This window comes from Trachymyrmex septentrionalis, unplaced genomic scaffold (genome assembly GCF_001594115.1).
Source record: "Trachymyrmex septentrionalis isolate Tsep2-gDNA-1 unplaced genomic scaffold, Tsep1.0 scaffold260, whole genome shotgun sequence".
Taxonomy (NCBI): domain Eukaryota; kingdom Metazoa; phylum Arthropoda; class Insecta; order Hymenoptera; family Formicidae; genus Trachymyrmex; species Trachymyrmex septentrionalis.
Genome location: NW_017305420.1, coordinates 44,909 through 60,213, shown reverse-complemented (window position 1 = coordinate 60,213; position 15,305 = coordinate 44,909). Strand labels below are relative to the sequence as shown.

Sequence of the window (15,305 nt, the reverse complement as noted above, 5' to 3'; positions counted from 1 at the left end):
AATTTCTCTCTCAAATTTTTTCGAAATCAAATAAAGGAAAGCAAAGCCCGAAGTTTTCCTTCCTAAAATATTTTGTAGTACTTTATCGATAATATAATAAAGACGTTGAAAAGTAACTCAGAATTTTTAATATTTTTCTTAGAGCTTCTAGAACAGTAAAAACTTAAGCCGAACAAAAAAGGATTCAAATTGCAGACGGAGAGAGTAAACTATGACTGTAGATGAAGAGTCAATCTGCATTAATGGAAATGAGTGTAAGTAATAAGAATAATAAGGAATAAACTGGATGTGGATCGCTATTTAAACATACTTGCAATAAATTTATTTTAAGCGACACGAGTTTCTTATCTCGTTTTCAATGTCAAAAACTCGTCCTGGCGCCTCACTTCCTTTCCGCACGCTCGTGAAATCACTATCCTCCTGAATGGATTTGTTTAATCGATCACGCATCTCACGAGGAACTAGTTTCTCAAATTAATATGCGAGCCACGCGTAACCGGCGACGCAAAATAACCGGCGACGGTTAACTTCAACTAAGCGTTCGCATTTTGACGCGACCTCTCACTCGCGCTCGTGACGTCACGAATTACACGCCGTAGCGTCAAAGCAGATTCCTCGAACAAGGTTCGAGGAGACGCGACGAGATTCTTCAAGTCGCGGGATAAGATAGATACTTTTTATTAGCAAAACCATTCTTTCTACAATGAAAAAACATTTCCTAAATCTAAGTAATATTTTCTTGAATTACAGAGTACTAAGTAAACATTTCTTTATTACAAATAAATATTTACTTAACGTATATTATTTGATTTAAGTATTGCTTTCCTTTTTTGAATACATATATTTATTTGCAGTAAAAAAATGTAGAGAGAGAGAGAGAGAGAGAGAGAGAGAGAGAGTACTGATGTTTAAGAAAATATTACTTAGATTTAAGAAATCTTTTTTTGTGTGTATATCTTTTCTAAATAAATATATTACGATTTATACGACTCTCCTCGACGCGTAAAACTTCGCAAAATCAAAACGGCAGTTTCGAGTGTCTAACTATTGTTATATAAAAATTACGACGCTACGCAAAAGCGTAATAGTTAATATAAGAAAACGACGACATGTATGTACGTATCTGAATGAGCGGCAATTGAATTTATGACGCGTCTCGATGAGAAAAGGTGTGAGATGAAAGGCGAAGATTTCAATGAACTCCGAACGGAACGCGGAAGCAAGTTGATCTCAGTAAAAGTGTCACTATTTTTTACCTCAGTACTTAAGAAGTGCACAATGATCTTCGTTGCATATTATAAACAACGTCACCGAATATTTCGACCGGTCGAAGCTTTGTGAAATCTTTATACGCACAAGATTAATGAAATTCGGATGCTGAACAGCCCCAAGAGGTACGAATGAACTACGACACATTCTATTACTAATCGCAACTCGAAATTTCTCGAACGGCGATATTGCGATTCTCGAAATGGCGGGTCGTAGCGAGTAATTAGACTCGCGGGTTTTTGTATATATGTACTTTGCGCACGTAACATGAATTACACACACACTTCTTTAAAAAAAAAGAAGAAATAAAGAACGTAAAAACGAAGACGCAATAGAGCCACTATTCAGTTCGAAAATAAAATTCGAAATATTTCAGCAAATATTGAAAACGATATGAATTATTCCAAAGAATACAACTAGCATCCAAGGTAAACAGGTTACAGTAATGTAAAAAAAAAAAAAAATTGATCGAACAGTGATTTTTAATCATCATTTTGATAAAAATGATAACCGCAGAGATTACCGAATAATCTTTTCGAGAAACGATTTGACACTAAAAAGGAAACAAATATCTCGACTATAAGCGTTGTAATATTTTTTCGATGTACCGTCATATTATCACAATATCGTAAAAGCCAATGTCTATAGATTATCTGCATCCGGAAAACGTCCGGCAATTAGCAAAGATCGTTTAGACAGCGCAAGGTGTGATACGAGCGATTACGAGAGCACTTATGCGCCTTGCATGTTAATATTAATGGAACGTGAGATCACTCCTATCTATGTAAGTGGGGACGTCAATTTTTCATGTCGGCGGCACTGCGGTTCCCCTGCGTTAACTCCGCTGTCACCAACGGCAACCTTCAAAACCTTCTGCCAGTTGATGTCACCACTAAATAAAGCCCGTGATCCTATCGATAAATCTGCCGTTTCCTCTAAGCATTGAAACGAGCGTACGCGTGTTTAGGTATATTTGGCACGAGGAACGTACGTGTCATTATCATGCGGAATACATTATCTCAATGATCGGTCAGTCGGAGCGACGGATTTTTAAATCCGTGATGTAACGGCAAATCGACTCAATGTCTCCCTACACGTCGATCTCGATCGAAAATGCAATAAGAAAACTATATAATTATATAATTGTGTATGTAATAATTACAAAGATTGCGTTCGATAATATTATGCTACACATATATTGTACAATGACTAGTCCGTTATAGTTCCGTTTATAGACGACTAAAGCGGTCCCTAGACGTTTAATATTTTATCGTCTAATTATTTTGTACAATATTATTGATGCCCCTTTTTAAACAATTCAAAACTGGGGGCTTAATATAATACCTAGATAAATTAATAATATTGTACAATAATATGGATCGTCTAGAAGACGCTTAAGATAATCTGTGTTAGGCTGTGTAAGTGTTACATTGCTACATAGAAAAAAATAATGTTGTATTAGCAACATTATCCGGCAATAATTTAATTGAAAATAATCTTGTTTATGCAATAATAGTTAAACGAATAACATTTTATTTAAAAAAAAAAGAGCACGACGTATTTGTTTCATTAATACTGTCATTGAATTAACAAGATAATTTCCAAAATTAAATTGTCGGTTAATATTGTTAATACAACATCATTTTTCCGTATAGTGATACTTTTCTTTTATTGTATCCTTCATATATATTATAGAGACGGAATTAGATTTGTTTTACATCGTGAATATGTCCATCGTAGGTAATTTCTAAGCGTAACTAAACGTGCTGTATCTTCACGCTTTTCAGTCCTCCTTTAACTTTCTTATTATCCTCAGCGGTAACTTTCCAAACGAGTTCCAAGTTCTCGCGGGTCGCGCTAATCTCTTTCTGCAATCGTCCGATCATTTCCTCTTTTTGCTTCAGCAGATGCTTGAAGCGTTGCAGTTCTCGGTGATACTCGTCCTTCATTCGATGTACACCGAGCTGCTGCACTTTCATATTTTTTTCTGCCATTGCTATTTGTTGCTTGGCACCTTCGTGTACAATCTGATAATATTTGATCGCATTAAAAAATCTATAAAAATTATATCGTTCCCTTACTTCAAAGTGATACAATTAAAAAAATTAATTTCTCAGAAAAGAAAAAACTGTTTTTCAACTTGATAGAATTACTGACTAATCAAATAATATCAGCAAAAATAGTGTATTCTAACGCTTTCGATTCACAATCCCTAAAAAACACTTTTTTTGAGATTTTGATATTTTAATAATGTTTTTAAACCACTCTTTTTATGATATTTTGACGATTTTTTTTATGAAGTTAAGTTAGAATTCACTTTTAATAAATGATAGGGTAATGTTTATACCTATCTAATTCATTCACGATAATTCGAAAATAATAATTTTTTAGTTGTGTCATTTTTTAAGTAAGGAAGCGATATATGTATATCTTTCTTTTGATTCATACCTTTAATTGATCTTTTAAGTGACCTACTCGTTGAGTAATAGTATCGCCGAGCAAATGGATACTTGCATTTTCATTTTCTGTTTCATGTAAAAGTTTTACTAACTTGTCCCGTTCGACGGCTATTCTTTCATATTCACTAAATAACTCTTCGCAATATAATGTAGTCTTTCTTAACTGTTTCTTAAAGGAATCTCGGGATATTTGCATAGAATGCGCAATTTTTTGAAAATGTTCCAATTTATGCTGTAAACGTCTAAAAAGAGAAGAAACAAAAAAATAAATAGGTTAAATGTATTATATTTATTTTATTATTTGTAATTTATACTCATTAATATGGAACTTACTTCAGATGTTTTTCAAAACTTTTATTCAATCCTTTCAATTGATTTCTTTCAATCGTAACTATATCCAGTTGACTTTTATTTTGACCGTGGGATTCTTCCAATTCTTTAATGCGAGTGGATAGTTTTTCTTTCTCAGTTTCATACTGACGCTTCAATTTATCAAACAATTCTCTACATTCTTCGACAGCAGCATTATGTACATGAACAGGCATTGTTTTTGTATTATCGTTTTGCAACTTTTCATATTCCTTGTGAAGAATATCATATTTCCCTTGCAGATTACTCAATTCAGTCTTAGAAACGAGACATTCCTCGTGAAGTCTGTTATTGTCAAATGACATTGCCCCCACTTTCTGTTCGTACAACGAATGAATCTCGTGTATCTTCTGCTTTTGATGAGTTGTCTGTTTCGTGTAACACTCGTTCAATTCCTTGAGCAAGTCAGCATCCTCGGATATCATCTTGATTTCATCTGTGTACCTGATACACTGGAAAACTTTTACTGAAATAATTTGTAAGGTGCAGGACAATGTTCTTTTATAAATATAATACCTGTGACTTCAACTTCTCCATTTCGTTCTGCATACATTCATTCTCCGTGATAACTTCTTTGCATCTGGTACTAAAATTCGCGATGTCTTCTTCGTATCTATTTACAAGCTCTTGTTTCTCCGACAGGCTTTCTTGATAAGCGTCTAAAAGTGGACCTAGCACATGCGTATTCACTGAACCCCAAGATTTCGACACTGTTTTGATATCGTCTGCTGATCTTTTAGAATCTAATATATCATTAACATTTTTAGGTAAAGCATTTTGTCCAGATTCCTTTAATTTATCTTGATATCTTTCAAGTTCTGCGTTCAATCGATATATCACATGCTTAAGAAGCAGAACATCTTCATTTAACTGAACATTTTCAGCCTTACATCTTTGATTAAATGTTAGAAGATTAGAATTGGTTTTCTCTACTTTTTGTAAAACTTCTGTAAATTTCTTGTGATGCGTTTGCAACTGATTGCATTCCGTTTCACGTTCTGCCAAAAGAGCACTTACTTTCTCATACTCTTGTTGTAAACTGTCATGATGTTTCAACAATTTCTGATACTTATTGTAAATTTTTGATATTAAGGAATCCTTTTCTTTTAATTCTGTGATAGTTTCTGAAATTTTATTAAATATTTTCTTGATTGCTCGTTACGAACAAATTATTTATATCATAAAGTACAAGAGCAGTTTGATAAGTCAGCAATTTCTTTTTTACCAAAATTCGACTTATTTTTCAATATAGTCATTTTTTAAAAAATCATTAACTTATCAAACTGCCCTTGTATATTATTAGCAAATATTTACCAGGGCTTATATTAGAACTTTCCAATTTCATCGTTAATATCCGATTTTCTTCAGCTAATTTGTCAAGTTTCTTTTGAACACTATGCTTGTTACTTTTTTTAGGTACTATGACACCATTGCTGTTTCCATTTTTATCCATTAATTCTTCAAATTCTCCTTTGACTCTTGAATGGCGTCTAGTCCTATGAAACCGTCTATAACGCAGTGGTTTATGCACTGGTTCCAATTCATTTTCTATGATTGAAACCTTACGACTGCTGCGCTACGATTATGATAAAATCAAATGTTAGAAGATGTAAATATAAATCATTTTATTTAAATGAAGATATACAGCTTTGTTCAAAAATATTAAGCACTTAGTTTTTTATTTATCTGAAATTCTGTATTGTTACCTATTGGTTATACATAAATTTAAAGAGTTCTTGAAACAAAGGATAATTTATAGTAAATGCCGTAAATCAATTTTTAAGCTGAAACTTTAAATAATGATTAATAAGATGTTTAATATTTTTATTCAAGGCTGTAGATAAATAGCTAAAGCTATTAACATTCTAGAGCTAGTCCTCCAAAAATATATAAAGAAAATAAAATGAAAAGCAGCAATACATGCAAAAAAAAAATAATGTATGAAGAAAATAATGAGCAGCATTACAAAAATGTGATACAAATAAATAATATATAAATAAACTAATAAATAATAAACAGACGAGGTAGTAATTGAGACATTTTTATGCACAATCTACCTTTTCTCTATGCCTGTCAACACTGTTGTCGCGACTTGGCATTGCCTGCGATTGCTCCAAAGGCATGCACGTAACAGACAGCAGTAGAAAATCTTAGAAAACCATCTGTACATACGAATTTGACGTTACCGGCGCAAACACGTGATGTTTCGAATCGCACCGACTCGAAACAGGCTTTTTTAGAAAGCTCCTGGTTTGTTTGTGTTTTGATCACAGCCATGACTCTTAACCACCATGGCAACCAGCACGGCTGGTCATCCCGAGAAGTTTTTCATAGGTCCGTCAAAATCTCTTGTACACTAGCGCCTGTAAATCTATTTTCGATTTGAGAACTACGTAGCTACGTTACTGGCGACAGAGAGAAACCTAAGAAATGCCGGACTTTTTCATGTTACTGTCGAAATCGCCCGTACATTACCACCAGTACATCCATTTTCAATTTGGGAACTACATGACTATGTACATTTTCTAACATTATCGATAAACTCGTATCGTCGAAAGTAGATGTGGCACAATCCTATATTACTTGTATGGTTCTTTTAAATGTAATTAGTAATTATTCGAATGGGGTATTTTTGATATTCCAACATTGTCTCAATTTTTATTATTCTTTTTAATAATTCATACTTAAATAAAGGTTGATAAAGTATTCTATGTACATATGTTCTTTATATAAAGATATATGCAAATTTTCTTAATATCGTGAAACAATTCGTGCTAAATACAGCTTTGGCTAAAAGTGCTAAAATATTTTGTTAATTATTATTTAATTTTTCAGTTAATCAATTAATTTATTAAGATACTACTATTACTGCAAATTATTTTGTGTTTCAGAAATTCTTTAAACTTACGTATGATACATACGAATTATTTAAAATAAAAAATATAAAACAAGTTTCAGAAACTTATTTAAAATATTAAATAAGGAATAAGTTGGAAGTGTTGTTATTTAAAACAATGAATACTAAATAACTCTTTTTAGAATAAGACGTGAATGACAGAATCATCATCTTATTCTAAGATAAAAGAGTTATACTATAGTAATTATGTTTGGTAAAAACGGAAACTGAAAATTTGCATAAAAAAATGTAACTTTGTAATATTTTATAAGATATTATAAGATAAATATACTCTCTCTGTATAGTGAGAGCTTTCGTGCAATGATATAACCTTGGTACTAATTTCATTTCTCCACCCCGCGACATCCCTTATAAGATAAATATTATAAGACAAAATTCACTAAATTAATCTGTTTGAATTTTCAATTTTGTTTATTAAAATTCAACAATTTTTATTTACATATGTAGGAGATGCAAAATTAAAATTTTTTTCAAGGACTCATTAAACTATCCCTCCTATGGATGATCTGCATACTTCTATATCCTAAGGATTTAGTACAGAGACAAACCACATCTACTTTCGACGATACGATTTTATCGATAGTGTCAGAAAATGTATGTAGTCACGTGGTTCTCAAACTGAAAATGGATGGCAGTTGTGTACGGACGATTTCGATGGTAAGAGGAAAAAGGTCGACATGGCTTCTCTCAAATTTCTTTCTGCTGGCGATAAAATCGATAACGCGATTTACATCTCGAAAAAAACAATTTTAATTTAAAATTAGAATTAAACAATTCAATTCAAGAAAATGTATTAAATTTGATTCAAATTTAATTTATTTAATATTTACTAAGTACAGACGTTAATATGAACGATGTTCACGCCTTAAAACTAACCACAAGAATGGATTAATTTACATTTTGAAGCAGATGAAATTTAAAAATAACAAAATGTTATTTAATGTGATGGATTGGATTGTCATTGCTCCTTTGATATTTAACAGTGCACAGTGCTTTCTGGCTCATAGTTAGATGGCAACTGATGGCAAATTAACATTTATTGGCAACAGACCGTCAGTTAGTTCAAGCGTCAAGCTAACAGGAACAATTGTAGCGCGAATCAATGAAAGCCCGCGACACACATGTACGCGCGTATGCATATTTCATTCAAGTTCATTCAACGTGGGGCCTGCTGAAAGCCTGCCGTAGACCGGGGACAAGAAGAGGGAATTGCCATTTATAATAAAATTGCTCCAACTATATACCTACACATATGTTCAATTTATTCTTGTACAAACTTACAGCCACGCGATCGTAGAAGCGATACTCACTCGCGAATTTCGTAACTTTGCAAAACTATGCGCAATCCATACAGAAATTTAATACTGAATGATGCATTGATTATTAATTTTTAATATTAAAAACGTTAAATAGTAGCGTTTTTAAATAAGTTATTTTTAGTATTATTAAAAAAAATTGGACTTCTATATGGGATTATACGGACAATTGAGTTATTTGATTATAATATTTAAAAATTATATCATGTGTAATAATAATAATAATAATTATGATAATTGAGCGCGAGAACTGCTCCATTTCTTTTAAAATGTAGAAGGTATTCCATCGAAGAAAAAAATTTTTCTTAGAATTTTTTAGAAATTTTCAGAATTTCTATGTAATTTTATAACTTTTTAAAAAATTTTACAAATTTTTTTATGTAAATTGAAACACTTAAAAAAAAAAAAAATTTTTCGCAATAAGTTTATTACAGTTTTTTAAGATTTGGGTGGATTTGGGGGGATTATCAGAATGATTGTGTGAATCCGATGATTTATCGGCTCTCAATTAATTCTGAAATATTAATTCAATTTAATTGAATGTATATTGGATTGTAGTTCAACATCTTAACACTAGTACCGGGAAGGGTATTTAAAGTGTGGCTGTATGCTCCTTTTCATTTAACTTTTTAAAAATTCTGAAAAAAATCTTTTCTAGAATTCTTTACACATAAAGAAGTAAATTCTGAAATATTCTAAGACTTTTTATTCTATAATTTCTGAAGAAAATTTATAAACTCTAAAAAGTTTAAGGTACTTGTTTTTAGAAATTTTTATAAATTCAAAATATGACAAATTTTTAAAAATATTATGAGATTTTATTAGAATTTTTTTCATTGGAAATCAGTTATATGATATATTATTATTTCGTCGAATTCATCAATTTTTATTACTTACAAGACTTGCACGGAAGTCCTAAATTACAATAATATCAATGAGACTAAATCGCTTATTGACTTCGGCAAAAAGCTTAACTCGCTCCTGTAGCATGTTTCTATACATTTGCTTGCGATATATGATGACAACTGCAATGCGGTTCTTCATAAACGACTACCTTATTTCTGAATTTATCATATAATGTCACTTTATTGTATGACGATTTGATAGCAAATCTGAATTTCAATGTCAAAGAGATATATCTACCTCCGCAAGAGAGAGGATAATAAAATTGGAAGTATGTATGTTTTCGAAGAAAACGTCTTGATTGCGCAATGATGACGACAACTGTGGCGTCGTAATAATTTATTCTTGAAATACTGTTAAGTAACACTTGGCCGCAATCGGCTTTTAATTATCATTTCTATTTTCGAGATAATTTCAGTGCTTTTGTCTCATCTCGCTCCAGGCGAGATGAAAAGCGCTAATTAAAGAATATATTATTTAGCATAATGTATAAAATCCTTGTGAATATATATTATAACACCTATGACACAAATGGAATGTAAAGATAAATGAAAAAATGTTATTTTTAATTATAAATTATACAATGCATTTTTTTCTTTGTTATTGTATATATCTGTAATAATAACGAAAAATTATAGCGTATATTCAGTAACAAATTGTCCTTTTTACAGTTGGATTCCTCGTGCTAAACCTATTCTTCTATTTTATAATGTCAAACAGTTTGTTTCATCAAAACTGTAACTATTCTGGATATTTAAAACCTGGTAGCATCTATTATGTGTACAATCCTAACTACCCTAACATTTCTAACGGCCGACAATACTGCAGGTGGTTCGCGGAAAGTAATTATCGCATTAGATTAACGTGCGATAATTTCAACATTCCGTGGGTAAGATTTGTGCCTTGTAATAGAATCGAACGTGATTACTGAAAGATATTCATTGCCATAATCAACGATTCGTAATTTCACGAAAAAAATAATTTAATTTTCTAAGATTAGTTAGAGAGTTCGATTAGTTAAAGAAATGATAAAATTTATTATTTTTTAGTAATTAAAATTGCAAATTTTTACGACAATATTTTTTTAAAATATTTTTTCCGCAGAATGTTAGATGCACCTTGGATAGATTAACTGTATATGTGAATGATTCTGCATCTCAATCTTATTGCGGCAATGAACCATTTAGTATAGAATCGACAGGAAGATTTATGATTATTGAATTATCAACTTTATTTTGGTCATCGGGGATTAAGTTTCTGTGCGAGCTGCAAGCAATCGACGAAACGGACAATGGTGATGATTCTTGTAGATGCGGATGGAAAAAGTCGGTATGGCACTAAGTATAACGTATATAATTGTAACGTGAAAAAATTTGACGTAAATGTATAATTTCTATGAATTTTTCGTTCTAATTTTAATTATATATCATAGACGAAAATAGTGGGAGGTATGGAAACTGGCGTGAATGAATATCCTATGATGGCTGGTCTTGTTGATTCTCTTCAAGCGGAGGTATTTTGCGGAGCGACTATCATATCCGAAAGACATGTGTTAACTGCCGCGCATTGTTTAGGGAATATAGACCCAAGTACTGTGGGTGTACTTGTGGGAGATCACGATCTTACCACGGGTAAACATTTTTTTCAAAAACAAATGTTTCTGCAAAAATATTATATTTGCATTATATTTTTATTGATTTATGTGGGGATTTTTTTCTTCCTTCTCCTCTTTTCATTCTACTGCTTCTTGACAAATCTTGTCTCACTTTGACAATGTCGATCTATTCACATGTATTCTTTTAGTAACAATACTGCTCGCCATTTATAGCTAGCACTTTATCACTCATTGATATTTTCTTTTTTTGTAATTTTGTTGCTTATAACACAATAATAATAATAATTATTATTATTATTATTACTTTAACATTTAAACGAAGTACAAATTAAATATTTAAAATTACAATTAAACTATAAAATATAAAAATAAACATGTGCAAGTCTTATCTATAAAATGTTTTGAATAATCTTTGTCCGATTAAAACGTATTAGATAATTTATGTAAAAATCACATAAAAATATCTTAAGTACTTCTGCTTTAATTATGATAAATGAATTTTTTTAAATATTCCAGGTGCAGATACAAATGCCTCGCGCCTCTACACTATATCTAGATTTTACGTGCATCCTCTATATGATACTGAAGTCCCTCTACAAAATGACATAGCTGTAGTAATGGTGAATTCTGTTATAAGTTTCAGCGAAGAAGTCGGACCAGCTTGTCTTCCCTTTGAGCATCAGTCTGATTCTTTTGCAGGAAGTTATGTGGATTTATTGGGTAAGACAATATTATCATTAGCAGCAATTATTATCTAAATAATTTAATGTTTGTGTGTGTGTTTTCAAACACTATATAAGTTTCAATTATTTCGTGTAGGTTGCATAAACAAGTTTTTATCCGTTTATTTTGATCGAAACAGGTTGGGGATTGACAGAATTCTCAGGAATGAAGTCGAATACTTTGCAAAAAGTTATGATAAGCGTGATCACGAACCGGCAGTGTCGTCAACAGTATCCGGGTATTTCAAATGATCATATATGTACTTATGCGGAGGGAAAAGACGCGTGTCAGGTAACATAGAAAATTCTGCAGAAGTTACCCAGACAGAACAACAGATCATGATAACATTAAAACGATATTAAAATAAATCGCTCAAAAATGACTTTTAATCCAGATAGCACGAAATATTCTACGAATTATTTTTATAAAATACAAATATTCTTAATTTCGGAATATTTAAATCAAATGTTCTATAAATATATGTATAATATTCTATTCATAAATATTCATATTCATTTCAAAACGAACATTTGTGAAATGTTCCATAGAATATTTGTAATATGTAGAATATTTTATAGAACATTGTACAAAATATTCTCTACATGCTCATAAAACATTTATAATATTGAATGCCATTCAGTTTACTAGGAACGTACAATGAATATTTGACAGTGTTTTTAGTACATTCATGGAATATATAAGTGTTTTTAATAAATATTTATAAAATATTCATTGAATGTTGTGTGCTCTCTGGAAATAATCATTTTGAAGGCATTTTAATATCATCATTACTTTTTGTTTTGCTTGCAGAAAAAAAATGCCATTTTATATTCGTGTCTACAATTTTTCTTTCAGTTTGACAGCGGCGGTCCCGCTCTTTGGCAGAATCCTTCGACGAAACGGGAGGTTCTCGTAGGTGTTATCAATGCCGGAATGGGTTGCGGCAGTACTAAAGCAGGAATTAACATGCGTGTCGGCGCATACATAGATTGGATCTTGAGTGTAACACCGGGTAAGTGCATGAAGTGTACAATGCGTCATGTATGCGTTATCGTCTCATTGAGAGGGCATTTATCCTATGATACTTATTTATATCTTCTTACAGGTATCAATTACTGCATGCCCGAATAAGAAGGATGTAAACAAAAAATGTATAAAAAGGTATAATTTATTTACAATTTGTTATTTTACATAGGTTGTTATTTCGACCTATTGCACGCTATTTATATGCAATTTGTTTTTATAGATTGTTATGTTTTTTCATATGATTATCTCATTTTCACGTAATCTCACGTATTAATTTACACCAGTTAATATAATGCTTTCGGCTTATATAATATTCGACATTAATCTATAGACTCAAACGTATATTTGTTTTTAACGTTGTACGTCAGAATACATTCATTTGCATTGATCAAAATGCTACAATCAATATCAATCTAAATTGCAATTAATAACAGACAACAGATGTGTCAAAGAGTTTCAAGCAAATATTTATAACAATATATTTTGACGTAGTTTACACATACCAGTACGTACACTGTGTTCTAAAATAATAGAATTTGTTTATTCATTGGAGAGAATTGCGGAATATAAATTATGTACGGCGATTCATATACATCTCATTATTTTACCCGAGATATATTTGTGCACGTTTATCGGAACTTTGATTGTCCTTAATAAAGATTTCCATGGTATAGAAGGATCAACATTAACGACTCGTAAACAATGTCTCATTATTAATAAATTCCTGAATGAGGATGTGACGTGAGAGCGTCTATGGGAGGGAATGGTCTATGGTAAGCGACCACTTACACTGACCAATGTAGTATCACATTAGCTTACTTGCCATGGCGTAGTACGTACCGAAGATTTATATCATGCTCTCTTACTGTGAGAGGTATAGAAATAAAATATGCGAACACCAATAAAAATAATTAATATAAACAAAATATTCTGATAAGACTGCAGGAAATGATCGACTACCGATTTTTTTGCCGTAGAAATTAATTCGTGCAAAGTGCTGTCGTTTAATTTTGCTCACTTACATCAAGATAAATATTTAATAATATTAAAATCAAGATAAATAATTATATTAAAATGAATAATTTTTATATCTTCCTGATACTATTGTACAATGTTATATTAAAGCAAATCTTTTACGAACGATATCGATCAGTATTAGTAATAATAGTTTCGTGATCGCGGCATACATTTATTAAATAAATTGATTTCTTTGATATATATCATGGTACATCCTTGACACAGTTATTGACCCAATGATAGTACGCAAATAGATATATTCTTTTCACTGTGATCGAACTCTGATATGAAAAATTGTTTGCGAGAAAATATGTTGTTCTTACGGAGAAAGAACTAAACATTTATTGACAAAATCAATTTTATTATAGAATAGAGAACTAGACATATCTATATAATAGTTAATCTCATTTTATGTATATTGTTAAATAATAAAGAATTAAATTTGAACTAATTCCTTAACTTAAACATTTTATTATTTTTAACTTTCAAATGTGTCAAAATGTAGTATTACTTCAATATAAAACATAGTATAGTTCAAGAACAATTACAATTCAATCTATTTCAATTGACTTAATTGCTTAGTTTCAAAGCATAAACAGCATTAAGGTTAACGTGAACTTGGTAAATAATAAATTAATTTTGAATCAAATTTCTTCTGTTATATTTTATATAACAGAATATATATATATATTCCTTGAGTTAGATTGTTTTACTTAAATTAACGATATATTACAGCAGTAGCAACTAGCAATCTATAAGAATAATTCAAATTGGGTATTTAAAATTTGATATTATATTATGAATTTAACAACGACATTATCAATTTTCAATTTGATGAATCGAAAATGTTTTCAACATTTTTGCTTCATTATTTTTTCTAAACAATTTAAAGTACAACTAAGATACAATGTTCAATGTCAAATATCAAATATTTCGTCGTGAGAATTTCGTAGAATAGGTCCGTTACCGGTTTGGGGTTCGCATAATCCGGGTTTATTCCCAAGGGATGCGGTACTATTCAGAATAGTACAAAAATGCTTTGGACCGTAAAAAGAAGTTGAATGACCATTGTGAGAATAAGCTTGTATAACCACTTTAGTATGCGATGGTAGATGGATGGTAAAGGTAGAAGCGTATAGTACCTATGTCCTTATCTTGCATGCGAAAGATGTGCGCGGTAAAATACGAGATCGGCGATCTATTCACCGTGAGCTCTTCACTTCTGACACGTATTACAATTCCTGTGATGGTAAAAAGAAATAAAAACTGGACTCTTGTAAACAGGAAGAAAGGTTGCACGTATCCTGTGCGTCATTCGGTACCAACATCACCGTCATTCGGTCGTCCACCACATTCAGCATGGTGCATTGAACAGCAAGGACATGTATTACTCATTACGTGCACGCGTCATTATATTGTATAACATTGTTGTCCAAATAGTCTTTATTTCTATCGGCAATTCGAATTATTTGCAGCAATAGCGAACGTTGTTAAAGTCTGTACATGACATAAATTATTAACATAAAAATACAGACTACTATTAGAAGGAATTGTAATATATGCTATGTGCGTCATTAATAACGTCATTAAAATAAATTTTAGCTACAAATGAACACTATATCTCATTTTATTTATTTCAAGAATTTAACATCCTCTTTAATCTTATTAAAACATATGTTTTTAAAAGCGTA

General features: G+C 31.1%; 2 protein-coding genes across 4 annotated transcripts; one reads left to right on the top strand and one right to left on the bottom strand.

Moving 5' to 3' along the window:
* Nucleotides 1–2,825: 2,825 nt before the first annotated feature.
* LOC108749076 (protein Cep89 homolog) lies at nucleotides 2,826–6,367 on the bottom strand. Of its 3 annotated transcripts, none has more exons than XM_018487592.1 (6): nucleotides 6,155–6,367; nucleotides 5,412–5,673; nucleotides 4,614–5,221; nucleotides 4,062–4,549; nucleotides 3,718–3,970; nucleotides 2,826–3,296 (listed from the first exon to the last, which is right to left on the bottom strand). In XM_018487592.1, exons 1-6 carry the CDS (start codon nucleotides 6,218–6,220, stop codon nucleotides 3,027–3,029), a joined length of 1,947 nt encoding a protein of 648 aa, XP_018343094.1. In that variant the 5' UTR covers nucleotides 6,221–6,367; the 3' UTR covers nucleotides 2,826–3,026. The 3 variants fall into 3 exon arrangements, with proteins under 3 accessions (XP_018343094.1, XP_018343093.1, XP_018343095.1); XM_018487591.1 differs by having other exon boundaries at nucleotides 5,412–5,668; XM_018487593.1 differs by having other exon boundaries at nucleotides 3,188–3,283; nucleotides 5,412–5,668.
* Nucleotides 6,368–9,942: 3,575 nt separating this feature from the next.
* On the top strand, nucleotides 9,943–12,702 carry LOC108749074 (venom serine protease 34-like). Its single transcript, XM_018487587.1, has 7 exons — nucleotides 9,943–10,122; nucleotides 10,338–10,562; nucleotides 10,666–10,864; nucleotides 11,365–11,568; nucleotides 11,711–11,862; nucleotides 12,427–12,583; nucleotides 12,677–12,702. Exons 1-7 carry the CDS (start codon nucleotides 9,943–9,945, stop codon nucleotides 12,700–12,702), a joined length of 1,143 nt encoding a protein of 380 aa, XP_018343089.1.
* The last annotated feature ends 2,603 nt before the right edge of the window (nucleotides 12,703–15,305 follow it).

Coding starts and splice junctions, on each gene's coding strand:
- LOC108749076 (XM_018487591.1), bottom strand. CDS start 6,267: ATGTACAGATGGTTTTCTAAGATTTTCTACTGCTGTCTGTTACGTGCA. Junction 5,669..6,154: donor TTGACAGGCATAGAGAAAAG/GTAGATTGTGCA, acceptor ATCGTAGCGCAG/CAGTCGTAAGGTTTCAATCA. Junction 3,297..3,717: donor ACTTAAAAGATCAATTAAAG/GTATGAATCAAA, acceptor AAATATTATCAG/ATTGTACACGAAGGTGCCAA.
- LOC108749074 (XM_018487587.1), top strand. CDS start 9,943: ATGTCAAACAGTTTGTTTCATCAAAACTGTAACTATTCTGGATATTTA. Junction 10,123..10,337: donor ATAATTTCAACATTCCGTGG/GTAAGATTTGTG, acceptor TTTTTTCCGCAG/AATGTTAGATGCACCTTGGA. Junction 10,563..10,665: donor GATGCGGATGGAAAAAGTCG/GTATGGCACTAA, acceptor TATATATCATAG/ACGAAAATAGTGGGAGGTAT.